At 41.0% G+C, this 15,895-nt stretch overlaps 1 protein-coding gene across 6 annotated transcripts in view; it reads left to right on the top strand.

Annotated features, from left to right (window-relative positions):
• LOC139478808 (DGAT1/2-independent enzyme synthesizing storage lipids-like) overlaps nucleotides 1–4,148 on the top strand; it is a 117,152-nt gene extending 113,004 nt beyond the window's left edge. For all 6 annotated transcript variants that reach the window (XM_071261447.1, XM_071261452.1, XM_071261453.1 and 3 more), the window contains 2 exons: nucleotides 760–823; nucleotides 2,875–4,148. In XM_071261447.1, the coding sequence (XP_071117548.1) occupies nucleotides 760–823; nucleotides 2,875–2,979 (169 nt within the window). In that variant the 3' untranslated portion in view covers nucleotides 2,980–4,148. The remainder of the gene's footprint in view (nucleotides 1–759; nucleotides 824–2,874) is intronic.
• The last annotated feature ends 11,747 nt before the right edge of the window (nucleotides 4,149–15,895 follow it).

Here is a 15,895-nt window from a genome sequence, read left to right on the forward strand (position 1 = left end):
TTATCCTGCATTACGCATGTGTTTTCCCAAACCCAATATCATGTCATGGAACCAGCAATGCTTATGACTTGTGTTTCTGGTAGCTGGAGTCAAAGGACTGCTTTAGACACTATTAGGAATCCAAGGTGATAGATACATACTGCTCAGTTGGTCAGCTATCGCCCAATATGGTAAAGTAAAAATAGTTCATAGCACATAATTCTGGCGGAAAATGGTTGGGGTTTTCTGGAGAATGGATGGGGCCACTTCTGTTTTTGTATGTAATACAAAGACAAGAGTTTCTTGTTTGCTTTTTCCTATCTATTAGGACAGATAAGATACGGTAAACATCACCTTGAAGTGAAACATTCTGTCTGGAAGTCTGTCTGTAATTGCCAAATTGAAGTGTTTCCAACTTGGATCTTGGGCATATCTTGATTTTGTACCTACTGTTGCCCATCATTATGTCATAATAATCATGCTGTTTAGTTGTGCCGACACTTTTGTCATTTATGATAATAGTACAAATACAATAAACTATGGTAAACACAAACTCAAAGGGACCACTAAGTTCATTTGTTATAACTGTAGTTGTTTTATAAGTATATATATATAGCAAATGGCCGGGACCAAAAAGTATGTTCATTATATCTGTCATTTCGATAAAAGCATGTTCAGTAAAACATAGTTCATTGTATTAAAGAACTATTCCGCAGAGGTCCATTCTGTTTGTATGTTTATGTGTCAATATGTTCATATGTGTATTTCCATTGCCTGCAGAACCTACTTGGGGAAACCTCTCTACCCATCATCAGATGACACACCTGAGACATTTGCTTCAAAGGTAGGAGGAGCAAATTCGGATATTTTCCCGTTACTTTCTTGATTTTCATGGTCGGCGGATCTCGTAAACGAGTTGGAGTGTATGACCTTGAGAGTGTATTTGACCTTTAATATCCATGACAAGTACTATGCAAAGGGCTATCCAGTATATAAACAAAATATGCCATAGGCAAAACAAAAGCATACTGATTGCAAGTAGGTTACAGTGACACCACTGATATCATGGGGTTGTCATTACTTGCCATACCCTCCAAATATTCAAATATTATCACTACATGCAAAAGACTTAATTATTATCTGCAAAATAGGCATGTAAGTGAAAATGGAAATTCTACTTTACTAATAACCTTCACTGTGACGATGACCTTCCTCGTAAGTCACTCAGGACCTTTTCCAATCTGGATCAAGCCAAAGGATGGTTCATATCAAAGAATTTGAAGCCCGTTTGGTTCTCATAGCGGAATTTTTCACATTTAGGCATGCCTCAGTCCATTGAGTTTTTCCTGTGCCAGAGTGTTTCTTATCAACAATTTTATGTTTCCAACACACAATCTCTGAACCTTAGGAAACGGGTGTAATATATATCTTGCTGGCATTCATGTTCGTGAAATAGGCTCTTCAAAGCGTTGCGATTTTATCAGCACCTCTGTAGACTAGTGGTTCACTCAATCAGCTTTATACAAAGGTTCAAAGTTTGATCCCATTGAAATATAGGCAATGACTTTGTGCATGTTGTATGAGTTTGCATCAGTCTGCACATTTCCGTAAGTTAGCATAGTAATGTGTGTTCTATAGATTGTGTTCTATAGTAAAATATATGTCTAACTAAGAACATTCAAAATATGTCAAACCCACTTTACAGGCGTTCCCTCTGGAAGGCCAAGGGGGATTCCCTGTAGAATAGCCATGAACAGAAGGATATTCTGTAGAAAAACCCTACAAAGAGGCTATTCTGTGAAAACAAGGTCCCATAAATATTTCAGGATGGCGTCACGAAAGGTTTATAACTGTTAATTGACCTTAACTTAGAGGTATCCAGTGCAGTCATCCAAATGTTTACCTAGAGGGTCAATTGACAAAGAATATTAATGAACAGTTCAATGCTGTATTTAAGGAGGCTGCCCCATCATATACTACAGTTAAATAGAGAATTTCATCTTGGAGAGAGAGAGATAAATGCAACCCATTTCATTCAAGGCTAGTGACAAGTGATGAGACCTGGATCACTGGATCCGAAGAGTAAACAAGAATTGTTGTAACTACCATCTGTTGTTTCATATTTGAAAAGGGCGGTCGGGTAGCCTAGTGGTTAAAGCGTTTGCTCGTCAATGTACAATGTGTAAAGCCCATTTCTGGTGTCCCCCGCAATGATATTGCTAGAATATTGCTAAAAGCGGCGTAAAACCATACTCACTCCCTCTATCACTCACTCAAATGTGAAAACAACACTTGTGTGGCTAGAGATGTAACTAATTTTACGAATCTTACCAATCTCACCAGGATTTAACCCTCCAAAAAACACTGGGATAACTGCCCTAAAGGTAAAATTGAACAAGTGTATTGAACTGCAAGGCGACGATTATGGGTTGCCCGCAGTCCAAAAATAAAATGTTGAAATAAGGGACAAAAGTATGTAATAATAGTCAAATGTTACAAATAAAGTATTAAATGTTACTAATTATTAGTAACATTTAATACTTTATTTGTAACATTTGACTATTATTTCGTACTTTTGTCCTTTATTTCAACTTTGTTTTTTGACCAGATGGCCACCCATAGACTATGTCAACAAATAATTAAAGCTCAGAAGAATATTTTTCTTTTCTGTGTGCAAGTCTCAAAACTTTGTTGTGGTGTCCAACACATATGTTCTGTTTGCATTCCCCTCTAAACCAGGCTCTGTCCATCTGGCCATGTGTATGGATTTCAAATGTGTAAATACATGTAAATTATATACAGTCCTCCAAATTGGTGGATATTGACAAGGTAATATGTTATTATTAGTGAATGACATAGTTGTGAGATGCTAGCCCCCTGTTGTACTTGTTGCAGGTCCAGAGGGCTGTAGAGGCACTGGTCAAACGTCATCAGCAGGTGCCTGGAAGTGTTGTCAAAGCACTTTTAGACAGAATGCCATGGAAGATAAAAAAGAGTTGACCCTTCAAAAGAAATATTTATATTTTTAGGTGTATAAAGTCAACATTTTTGTGTGTTTAATGAATGTCTTTGCTCTTACTAATTAATCGACTGTGATTTCCTGCTTGGCTATTATTATCCAAATAACTCTTGATGTTGGTAGAAAAAGCTGTAGAAATAATCCTGGAACATAGGATACAATTGTCTGTACATTTATTCCACTTCTGTACATTTCAATCAACAGGTCCAACTGACAATACAAAACAGAGATACAATGGACTCGGCCTTTTGGAACACACCATCCCTCTCGCACCTGTTATCCAAAACTTAACTGCCCAACTACGTCACATAATGACAATCTTGTAGAATCTATATACGTACACAAGGAACATAAGGCATCCAGGGATAGGAACAAGGATACTACTCAGGCCTAAAAACAGGAAGGAAGACTGTGCTGAATGTAGGCCTCTAGAAAATATCACCAAAAATATAAATTTACAAAGCCAAGGAAAATTTATAAAGAAGATAATGTTTTCTGTAGCTTAACACTGGTAGCAGGGACTGGTCTGATCCACACATGCATTGTGCCCATTTCTCCTCATATGATAATGATTGTCATCCAATGCATAAATTTTCCCACAACTTTTTATGCAATTACTCAGTCATTTTTGTTCAAAAGGTAATGAAATTTGGTATGTGTGTAGTTAGTAATGGGCCTCAACATACATGTAAGATTTTTTGCAATTTTATAAGTTTTGACCTTTGAACTTTGCTCCTACATGTTCTCAAAATGTGTTTCCTTGCACTGTAAACATCATTGGTAGGAACAAGCATGTGAGGTTTTAGCTACATTGGTAGGAACAAGCATGTGAGGTTTCAGCTACATTGGTAGGAACAAGCATGTGAGGTTTCAGCTACATTGGTAGGAACAAGCATGTGAAGTTTCAGCTACATTGGTAGGAACAAGCATGTGAGGTTTCAGCTACATTGGTAGGAACAAGCATGTGAGGTTTCAGCTACATTGGTAGGAACAAGCATGTAAGGTTTTAGCTACATTGGTAGGAACAAGCATGTAAGGTTTCAGCTACATTGGTAGGAACAAGCATGTAAGGTTTCAGCTACATTGGTAGGAACAAGCATGTAAGGTTTCAGCTACATTGGTAGGAACAAGCATGTGAGGTTTCAGCTACATTGGTAGGAACAAGCATGTGAGGTTTCAGCTACATTGGTAGGAACAAGCATGTGAAGTTTCAGCTACATTGGTAGGAACAAGCATGTGAAGTTTCAGCTACATTGGTAGGAACAAGCATGTGAGGTTTCAGCTACATTGGTAGGAACAAGCATGTGAGGTTTCAGCTACATTGGTAGGAACAAGCATGTAAGGTTTTAGCTACATTGGTAGGAACAAGCATGTAAGGTTTCAGCTACATTGGTAGGAACAAGCATGTAAGGTTTCAGCTACATTGGTAGGAACAAGCATGTAAGGTTTCAGCTACATTGGTAGGAACAAGCATGTGAGGTTTTAGCTACATTGGTAGGAACAAGCATGTGAAGTTTCAGCTACATTGGTAGGAACAAGCATGTAAGGTTTTAGCTACATTGGTAGGAACAAGCATGTGAGGTTTTAGCTACATTGGTAGGAACAAGCATGTGAAGTTTCAGCTACATTGGTAGGAACAAGCATGTGAGGTTTCAGCTACATTGGTAGGAACAAGCATGTGAGGTTTCAGCTACATTGGTAGGAACAAGCATGTAAGGTTTTAGCTACATTGGTAGGAACAAGCATGTAAGGTTTCAGCTACATTGGTAGGAACAAGCATGTAAGGTTTCAGCTACATTGGTAGGAACAAGCATGTAAGGTTTCAGCTACATTGGTAGGAACAAGCATGTAAGGTTTTAGCTACATTGGTCCAGTGGTTCCTCAGGTGATGTTTACAGTGTGAGGAAATGCATTTGAGAAAATGTAGGAGCAATGTTAAGTGAAAAGGTCAAATCAATGCAACAAGAGAGATTTTCCAATTGTTTTCACTGATAGGGGGACCATTAGGTGTTGGTTCTCATTTTCTGAATAAACCTATCATTTAAAGGTGATTATAAATATGTGTCAGATAAGTGCAGACGTGAATTCATTAATTGAATACTGTTGTCTATCAATCTATGCAGGCATTAGTCGACTCAGTGTGCACTCCTTCATTTTGTTCACAAGAATGTGAAGTAGAGAGAATATTCTATCACGGACATGCAGTCAAAAACTCAGTGTAAGTAAAAATGATTGTAGTGTCAGTTATCATTACAATTGTTCTGTATTTATTCATGCTTGAGAATTCCCAGGGGTTTCCCAAGTAATGTGGAACTAGTCCCTCTGGGTTTTCTATGATACAGTCTCATAAATAATGTGTTGAAATGAGTTGACATCCGTTTCTTTGAAATGCAACTTGTCTCTCATTCAATGGGAAATCTGTATATTGTGTAAACATCACATTAAAAAATGGTTTAACAAAACACTTATGTTTTTCATACAAATTACAATGAATGACAAAATAGAATGATCATAATTCAAATCAGAAAGTACAAGACTGATGATTCTGTTTTAAATAAATCATTTCAAGTTTAAGAAAACCATAAATAGACCCTGAAGATATGAGTGTCCATAGCCATACCGACCATGGTACCTGACCATGGTACAACGTCAATGGTTAAGGCTTTGCCACTCTAAACATACTTTTACAGTAATAATATACTCAGCAAGAAAAAGAAACGCTAAAGTAGTAAAATCGTAAATATCTGACAGAATGTTGCCAACAACCTTACAAAATTAATGCCAAAAATGAATTGGTCATTACTACATGGATTGGGATTGATTTGTGTGGAAAGAATTTGGTACTGCAGAATTTGTGAAACGATTCAAAACAACCATGTGAGAGCCTGGTGCCGAAACACGCACATGCAACACCACTTATTGGGTCTCCTCCCATTAGTAAGACAGCCCAGTTGTGAGACACCTTAAAACAACAATGTCATACCTGGTTGCACATGTTAATCAGGTAATTAACCCCTATCATGAAAATGGACTTGTCTTATTATAGACAAAAGAAATGACTCAAGATGCTTGAAACACTTTTTTACTTCATTCAACATTTTAATTCATTCATCCCTTAAATCCATTGTTTTAACATAATCGCCACTTAGAGAGTTCAGTTAAAGTTAATACCACAGTTCACATCACAGTTCACATCACAGTTCACATCACAGTTCACATCGAGGTTGTCACACTGACACAACCTTAATCCATCTTCAGAAGTTTGCCAATAGCATCCAAGAACTAGAGTGGTGTCTTGATACCCTGGGATAGCTGATCCTTCAGTCTGGAAAGTCGATTGTCAATCTGTGGAAACCCTCCAGGAATGTCTGGTGATAGTTCCACAGCGAAAGAGGGAATCTGGCCTCATAATCCAAAAAGCAGAAACCGCTCACCACAATGGGTCTCTCTCCGGGGTGCTGCAATGTCGACTTCAGCTCTGGTTTTAGGGAGTTTCGGGATGGTGTGAGTGCGGTGTCTGTACATGGCGCTGCGACTGAGCTGAAGGAGGGAAATATAGCTGCAGCCTCCGGATCATGTCTCAAGACCTCTTCGTTGTAGAGGGCTGGCATAGGAGTGGTTGGTTCTTCTCTTGCTTTCTTCCTTAAGCTGCCAAGGAAGTGGATTCTGCTGGTGTCTTCTAGTGGGTGGTTGTATACAGTGAAATTTCTAACAAAATTTCCAACTGTTGTACATTTGCCAATGCAGGTCTTAACGGTACATCGCCAATGAGTACCAGTTTGTCTTACTTTGTTCTTGTAGTGGAGATATCCCTGAAAGAGGACCTGGAGAGTACCTCTTTTACTGGTAATGAACTCAACCTGCTGCAAACCTGCCATGATTGTGCATGAAATGTTCACTTACTTACTTACTTACTTTGGAGATTTAACGTGAGCTTTCCGACTGATGCGTATTTCGCACACGGCCCCGGCCAGGCCATTTAATGTGTTTCCGGAAGGGGCGAAAGTGGTGTGTGCAACCCAAGAGGGGGCTTTAGGGGTTGCTTATATAGAATTTGGGAATTTTGAGATTAGATGCCGATGGGGTTGGGGAGGAGAACTAAGGGAGCTGGGTATGGTGGATGTTTGTTTGTTTATGTAATTTTGATTTGGTAGATTATAGTGTTTTTAGATGCGTTTTATTAGTTCCGTTTTGATTAAGAATATGCCTAAGGCCTTGAAGTTTTCTAGTTAATTTTGTGGGTTTAGTATTGCTTCTAGAGTGAGAGCCTTGTTTAGATTGAGGGTGGTTTGTAATGCGGTTCGATGTGTTAGGTAATGTGTGCAGTGGATGAGTGCGTGTTCTGGGGTTTCTAGTTGTTTGCAGTGTGGGCAGTTACCTGTAGTATGTTTTTTAATTATTTTTAGATGGTTATTTAGGTTGGTGTGTCCTGTTTGGAGTTTAGTGATTACTCTGTCGATTTTTTTTGATGGATGGAGAATTTTTGGTTTGGTTTGTGGTTTGCTGAGTACTTTTTTGATTGGCTATTTGAGTTTAGATATAGGTTATGCCGTTTTTTGGTGATTTTTTTGCTTGTTTATGCTTTCAATTTCTGATTTGTTCTGAAATGTTCACAGACTAGGGGGAATTTATATGTGTGATGAGTAAGTTTTAACAAAACATGCATCTCAAATTTTTGAGTAAGCTCCAACTAGCTCCTAACTCATTTATTTCCTGAGAATATTCAAACAGAATTACTGGCCTACTCTTATTAACTAATCCGCTAATCATGGGCTGTGACCATTGTTAAGTGGGTAGACTGGCTGTGTTTGTTTAATTAATCCCACCTACTCCACTGTCTTACTAATGGGATGTAACCACTTATTGGGCTCTAAAAACATTGGGTTTTCATTTTCATGCCATTACAATCTTACAAGTGAACTGCAAAAAATGCCATCGGCCGACTGCAACAGGATAATCGTCTTCAGCTGTAGCCAGACTCACAGGACCTTCCAAGATCCCATGGGCCATGTATCACTACATGAGCACAGGGCAGATTCACTTACGTGAAAGAACCACCATGGCCACAGTCAACCATTACGGCAACACCTGGATTGCGTAGGATATCAGCCCAGACCATGTGGAACCATTTACGAGCTGAAGGTTTTCGCCTGACGGACGACCTGTTTGAGGTGTCATTTTGACAGACCTGCATCGTCTGCTGTGATGTCAGTGTCGCAGAGTATGGCCACAACTGTGATGGAGACAATTTGGTTTTAGTGATGGGTCACGTTTTTTATAAGATTTTACCACGTTTTATGATAGAGGTCGTGATTACAGGTGTCGCGGGAACGTTATCTACGAAACTGCATACAGGAAGTGGACAGATTTGGCAGTGATAGTGTGATTATGTGGGCCGCCATCTCCCACACTGGTAGAACAGACTTGGTGAAAGTTCTAGGGAATTTAACGGCACAACTTTACATGGATGACATTCTTCGGCCACAAGACCTTCCCATTATGCAACAAGCGAACATCACTTTCCAACCAGAAATCGCCCGACCCCATACCGCATGACAACAACCTCTTTCAGGAATCACAACATCCAGGTCCTGCCATGGACCTCAAGGTCTCCCGATTTATGGTATGCACTGGATCAACGACTGCAAGCACGCCAGTAACAACCACAGAACCTCCAACAGCTGGCACAAGCATTGCATGCAGAGTTGGTGAACATTCCCCTGGCCACAATTCGGGATTTAATTGCTTCCATGGGACGACGATGCCAATCAGTTTTTTACTCTAATGGTGGCCATACAAGATATTTAGAACAGATGACCTTCACCTAGAAAATCTACTTAGTACCATATGGAACCTGTGTCAATGACAATGCTATGTGCCAATATTTAACAATGTTGATATATAATACATACATCCGAAGATCACTCTTGCTTTTCTATTTTTGCAGAGTGGTAGTAGTAGTAGTAGTAGTAGTAGTAGTAGTAGTAGTAGTAGTAGTAGTAAATCAAAAGAATTCCCATTGTTTCTAGCTCAGTTTATTACAAAGGTATGAGTACTTCCGCTCAGTTGTGGTTTCGGAAAATATGAGAAATTCAAACGAGAAAGTATTGTGACGGTAGCCTACTTTGTAACTTAGTGATAAGTACTTCCTGTTTGAATTTGGTCACTTCAAGTACCCGAAAATAGATGTCTGCCAAATGAAAGTCCCGTCTCTGTAACTTAGTATATGGCAAAGCTATTTGTACTTCTGACTTTAAGTGTCTCACTTCCTGTTTAAAAATAGCGTGTGAACCTCAAGCCAAAAGGACCCACCCATCAAGCCCAGTCAGCAAACTTGAAAATTCTAAGACTATAGGTGGATAAGGTACAAAGTCAAAAGTAATTCCCGTTATGAGGTGTAAATTGTCACTTCCTCTTTACCAACAAGGGGGAACGCGTAGCCCAGTGGTCTAAGGCGCAGCATTCCCTTGGGCACACCAGAAACCTATGATTGTGTTCGAATCCCGGCTCGTCCCTATGTTTCTATATGTGCCATCACCATACCCGTGCTCAAGGGTTTCACCAAAGTAGTATGCATCACTTCGGGTTAACCTCCCACATTATGCTGACATGCCGTCAAATGACTGGAACAATGTTAAGAGTGGCGTTATAAATAACTAAATATGCCAACAAACAACATACGTTTACAATTATAGATTCTCAAAAATAAAATTGAGAAAACCTCTCGAGGTTTTTACTTTCTTCAACACGTGATCCTCCACCAGTGTAATGCAGAAGAAGCGTCGATAAAATACGTTACAAAACACCGTTCACTGCGTTTACAGGGACAAAGGATCTGGTGAAAAGTCAAACAAATACATATGTAACTGTTTGTTTGAAGCTTTATTTGTAAACGTATGCTTGTAGTTTGCAGTAAAAAGGAACTCATCACAAAGAACTCGTCCCTCAAGCACAGTCATCAAGATTAAACATTCCGTGGCTCCAGCTAAGTTCCAAAGTTAATGGTACTCCAGTTTATGGCTTTACTTGTCGCTTCCCCTTTCGCAACAAAACTCATACATTTATTGTAATAGGCTTTCAAAACTAAACTACAAAGGTTATTGCTTTATTTAAACCGGACCCTCCGTTATTGGCGGGGCAATAAACAGTGTCAATAAAATGCATTACAAAACACTCCACTGCCTCCGCTAACGGATGATCGTGGACACACAAGAAGAAGCCTTTTCACTTATATAACTGGTAGTTCTTGAATCTTCGTGCAGATACTGAATCTAAGTTATCTGCAAGAGAATTCATGTCGGGGGGGGGGAAATGAAAGTCTGGAAGTTTTCTATGCACTGGGTATTCACAGCGGACATATACACAGCAAACATTTGGACACAATCAGACCACAAGCTCTTGGAAGAACTTCTTTCAGTATGTTGACACTGCTTTTAATTAAGAGTCAGATAAACGAAAACTGAAAAACGAATATACTCGCCAAGTGGCGTTACTTCTGATAAGGGGCGTTCGGATAGCCTAGTGGTTAAAGCGCTCGCTCGTCACGCCGAAGACCCGGGTTCGAATCCCGACATGGGTACAATGTGTGAAGCCCATTTCTGGTGTCCCCCGCCGGAATATTGCTAAAAGCGGCGTAAAACCAAACTCACTCACTACTTCTGACAAAAGAAAATGTGCACAGTACAATGTGTATACATACTGCAAACTGTCAATGTTTGTATGCATATCATAGGTAAATTTACGTCGGACCATTGTTTGATGTAGCAGGTATGGAAGCCATATAGGGGAAATTTAGATGCCTTTCAACAGGGAGGTTCAGAAGAGAACATTGCCAGCGACGTTATGTGAATAATACACTGATTATCTTGAATCCAAATTTTCTGCCATAGTACCTGACCTATGACCTTAGTCAAAGAAAAACGTGACTGGCACGTGACGATACTACAATCTGTTAATTTTGACGGATGAGCGATTGAGGAGCAATAGGTTAAAAAAATGTCGTCGGGAACCATGTTGTAATTGTTTTCCCTAAGTCTTGGGAGTTGTGAGAGTTCAACATAGTATACTTGTACATATACATAATAAATCTGGACAAATCATGTTCTCATTTTAAATTGTCATAATGTACAATATTCTTATTGAGTGTTATTGTGCATTTCAGGGTGTGAAAGAAAGGTTATACCACTCGTCATCTAATAAACGAATCACACCCGTAGCTGTGTTTTTGACATCATTTATCGATGCACACACATAATTCTGCTACAGTTGGACCACTGGTTTTTAGTCACAGGTGGTTTTAAAAAGTTCCATGTTAGACTCAACAACAGACCACAGAAACATCATATAACCCGTTTTGTTCACTAGAAAGGATAGCAGAAAGGTCCTACAAATTCATATGTATCCTAGTGTATGTTGTATTTTCCAACATGGTTGGTTTCGTACCCAACTGGTCAACATCTAGTAATCTGCACGACTGTTACAAATCCGTCTGGATAAACGGGGTTCCACCGTCCATCGTTAATCTTGACTTATTATCCACACGGTGTTCAATCGGTACAAACACCGGCATTGCAGCATGTGATGTTGCCCTTTCCAATTACCCATGTTGTGTCAGTGAGAGGCCCGACGACCAGGTTCATGCTGCTGTGGGAGGAGGCTGTGTCATTTAGTTTGACTGGATGCTGCAAAGGTACGTATGTCCTGACACGCATCACACGTTGAAATGTACTCGACAACATCGTCACTTGCACCTTTTCTAGACGTTACGTTGTTACTTCCGACTGACGTGACACAGTCTGTTTGGGGGAACAATATTCCACTCATATCACGATGATATCTAATTGCATCGACCTTTATCAAAATCCGCAATGAAACCCAATAATCGTACACTTAGAACCTGTAGTGCAGTGTGTTGTAGTTTCAGATGATGACTTGCTAGTCAGGTCTTACTGCTGCCACACTCTAGAATTCATCTGCCCCCAGCTAGTCAGGTCTTACTGCTGCCACACTCTAGAATTCATCTGCCCCCAGCTAGTCAGGTCTTACTGCTGCCACACTCTAGAATTCATCTGCCCCCAGCTGGTCAGGTCTTACTGCTGCCACACTCTAGAATTCATCTGCCCCCAGCTGGTCAGGTCTTACTGCTGCCACACTCTAGAATTCATCTGCCCCCAGCTGGTCAGGTCTTACTGCTGCCACACTCTAGAATTCATCTGCCCCCAGCTAGTCAGGTCTTACTGCTGCCACACTCTAGAATTCATCTGCCCCCAGCTGGTCAGGTCTTACTGCTGCCACACTCTAGAATTCATCTGCCCCCAGCTAGTCAGGTCTTACTGCTGCCACACTCTAGAATTCATCTGCCCCCAGCTAGTCAGGTCTTACTGCTGCCACACTCTAGAATTCATCTGCCCCCAGCTGGTCAGGTCTTACTGCTGCCACACTCTAGAATTCATCTGCCCCCAGCTGGTCAGGTCTTACTGCTGCCACACTCTAGAATTCATCTGCCCCCAGCTGGTCAGGTCTTACTGCTGCCACACTCTAGAATTCATCTGCCCCCAGCTAGCCAGGTCTTACTGCTGCCACACTCTAGAATTCATCTGCCCCCAGCTGGTCAGGTCTTACTGCTGCCACACTCTAGAATTCATCTGCCCCCAGCTAGTCAGGTCTTACTGCTGCCACACTCTAGAATTCATCTGCCCCCAGCTGGTCAGGTCTTACTGCTGCCACACTCTAGAATTCATCTGCCCCCAGCTGGTCAGGTCTTACTGCTGCCACACTCTAGAATTCATCTGCCCCCAGCTAGTCAGGTCTTACTGCTGCCACACTCTAGAATTCATCTGCCCCCAGCTGGTCAGGTCTTACTGCTGCCACACTCTAGAATTCATCTGCCCCCAGCTAGTCAGGTCTTACTGCTGCCACACTCTAGAATTCATCTGCCCCCAGCTAGTCAGGTCTTACTGCTGCCACACTCTAGAATTCATCTGCCCCCAGCTGGTCAGGTCTTACTGCTGCCACACTCTAGAATTCATCTGCCCCACCGCTGGTCAGGTCTTACTGCTGCCACACTCTAGAATTCATCTGCCCGCAGCTAGTCAGGTCTTACTGCTGCCACACTCTAGAATTCATCTGCCCCCAGCTGGTCAGGTCTTACTGCTGCCACACTCTAGAATTCATCTGCCCCCAGCTAGTCAGGTCTTACTGCTGCCACACTCTAGAATTCATCTGCCCGCAGCTGGCCAGGTCTTACTGATGCCACACTCTAGAATTCATCTGCCCCCAGCTAGTCAGGTTTTACTGCTGCCACACTCTAGAATTCATCTGCCCGCAGCTGGCCAGGTCTTACTGATGCCACACTCTAGAATTCATCTGCCCGCAGCTAGTCAGGTCTTACTGCTGCCACACTCTAGAATTCATCTGCCCCCAGCTAGTCAGGTTTTACTGCTGCCACACTCTAGAATTCATCTGCCCGCAGCTGGCCAGGTCTTACTGATGCCACACTCTAGAATTCATCTGCCCCCAGCTAGTCAGGTTTTACTGCTGCCACACTCTAGAATTCATCTGCCCCCAGCTAGTCAGGTCTTACTGCTGCCACACTCTAGAATTCATCTGCCCGCAGCTGGCCAGGTCTTACTGATGCCACACTCTAGAATTCATCTGCCCCCAGCTAGTCAGGTTTTACTGCTGCCACACTCTAGAATTCATCTGCCCCCAGCTAGTCAGGTTTTACTGCTGCCACACTCTAGAATTCATCTGCCCCCAGCTAGTCAGGTTTTACTGCTGCCACACTCTAGAATTCATCTGCCCCCAGCTAGTCAGGTCTTACTGCTGCCACACTCTAGAATTCATCTGCCCCCAGCTAGTCAGGTCTTACTGCTGCCACACTCTAGAATTCATCTGCCCCCAGCTGGTCAGGTCTTACTGCTGCCACACTCTAGAATTCATCTGCCCCCAGCTAGTCAGGTCTTACTGATGCCACACTCTAGAATTCATCTGCCCCCAGCTGGTCAGGTCTTACTGCTGCCACACTCTAGAATTCATCTGCCCCCAGCTAGTCAGGTCTTACTGCTGCCACACTCTAGAATTCATCTGCCCCCAGCTGGTCAGGTCTTACTGCTGCCACACTCTAGAATTCATCTGCCCCCAGCTGGTCAGGTCTTACTGATGCCACACTCTAGAATTCATCTGCCCCCAGCTAGTCAGGTTTTACTGCTGCCACACTCTAGAATTCATCTGCCCCCAACCTAACGCAAACTTTGTATTTTAGCAAGCAACCTTATGTCAGTGGTCACAAAGAAGACACAATTTATGGTTAACAACTTCTTTAATTTACTATTATAGCGTTTCGGTGTAAATCCTCCTACTGTTGTCACGTGAGACTGAGCATGGTACAGAATTATATATGGTAAGTGTAGGGTTAACACTAACAACAATTTACATACTTCAAAAAGATGAGGGTTAACAGTAACACCAGACGGATAATATTGTAACAACATTAATGGACAGAGAACACAATAAGACACCAGAAACCTTTTTTGTTATGTTTTGAAAGCTTTAGCATGGCCCAATATCCTATAATTAAGGTGATGTTTCAACGCACATTTTCAATTTTATAGTTAATACAAATTTTGACAAAGGGCCAATGTCCAATTCCATAAGGACCAAAGTCAAAAGTATAGACAGAGAAATCCCGAAAGATTCTTGCTGTATACCCCTGATTTGTTTGACATTGGCTATTGACGAAAATAACTTTATCCATTGTATTCATCAACATAAAAGTTATCATAATGTATAAGATAGATTTACTGAGAGTGTTTTATGTATAGGATTATGGCACCTACACACATTATAATAAAGCCAGCCTGTTGTTGGTACGCATGCAGTTTGTTTTTTTGACGAACCCCGTAAAACTATTTAGTACTTATCAAACATATTTATGTGGTTCAACATGCGAGAGTCAAAAAGACCATAGTCCTACTTTGGCCCCTTTTACATTAGAAGATTTTATTTTCTTTAATAACAAAAAAAGAAGAAGCCAAATTTGGCATAATAATTTTCAAGCCTTTTATTTTTTCATCTTATTTTCTGAGAGTATGGACGGAAAGGACTTATGTTTTTCTGACTGACTTCAGTACCTTTTGAGTCTGGTATCAATAGTACGCAGCGCGGGTGATTCGAAATCCGGCTGCCTTCAGCGTTATAGTCAATGCAGGGTGACATGACTACCTCGTTCTTGCGCGCTAAATGTAAACTGCTAGCTTGCTGATTGTGTAGTCTTATCTATTTCTTCTATATTTTTTTCCATACAGGTTGTCTAACGTTCATGGTGTACAACGTGTAGACCGTACAAGATGAATTTGATCCACTCCGATAGACTTGCGGGACCCTTTCAGTCTGGTGGCCTACCATGGTCTACCAAAAGGAGCTCCTGCCTACTGATACTATACTACTGACGGCATGAGTTTCAGGTAGGTTTCACAATTTACAAAAGGTCCGAATTGTGCATTTTTTTATGAGGAAAGTAGTACACTATGCCATGTTTGTTGAAGGTTGTCTCTCACACGTTGTTGAAATATTTTTAGAAATATTGTTTTGTTTCCATACGTTTGGAAAAAAACAACACATCGCCAAATACTAGTTTACACATACAATTACTTAACTTTGTAAACCCAATCTATCTTACCTTGTTCATCATAGATACACATCATATTATAACATTTGATTGGTATGCGACATTCAGACATTGTGCTGACGTGTCTTCACCAAGAACGTTTTAACGTTTTCAAACCCTCAAACTTCAGCTCTGTAGAGCAGTATAGGCAGAAATTTTGCATCGAATATTTTAAAGTATAAATCATAGGAAAAAGGACGTAGGGAATTTACATTGCTCAAAGTCGGTAC

This window comes from Haliotis cracherodii, unplaced genomic scaffold (genome assembly GCF_022045235.1).
Source record: "Haliotis cracherodii isolate W230 unplaced genomic scaffold, xgHalCrac1.p SCAF_4, whole genome shotgun sequence".
NCBI lineage: Eukaryota > Metazoa > Mollusca > Gastropoda > Lepetellida > Haliotidae > Haliotis > Haliotis cracherodii.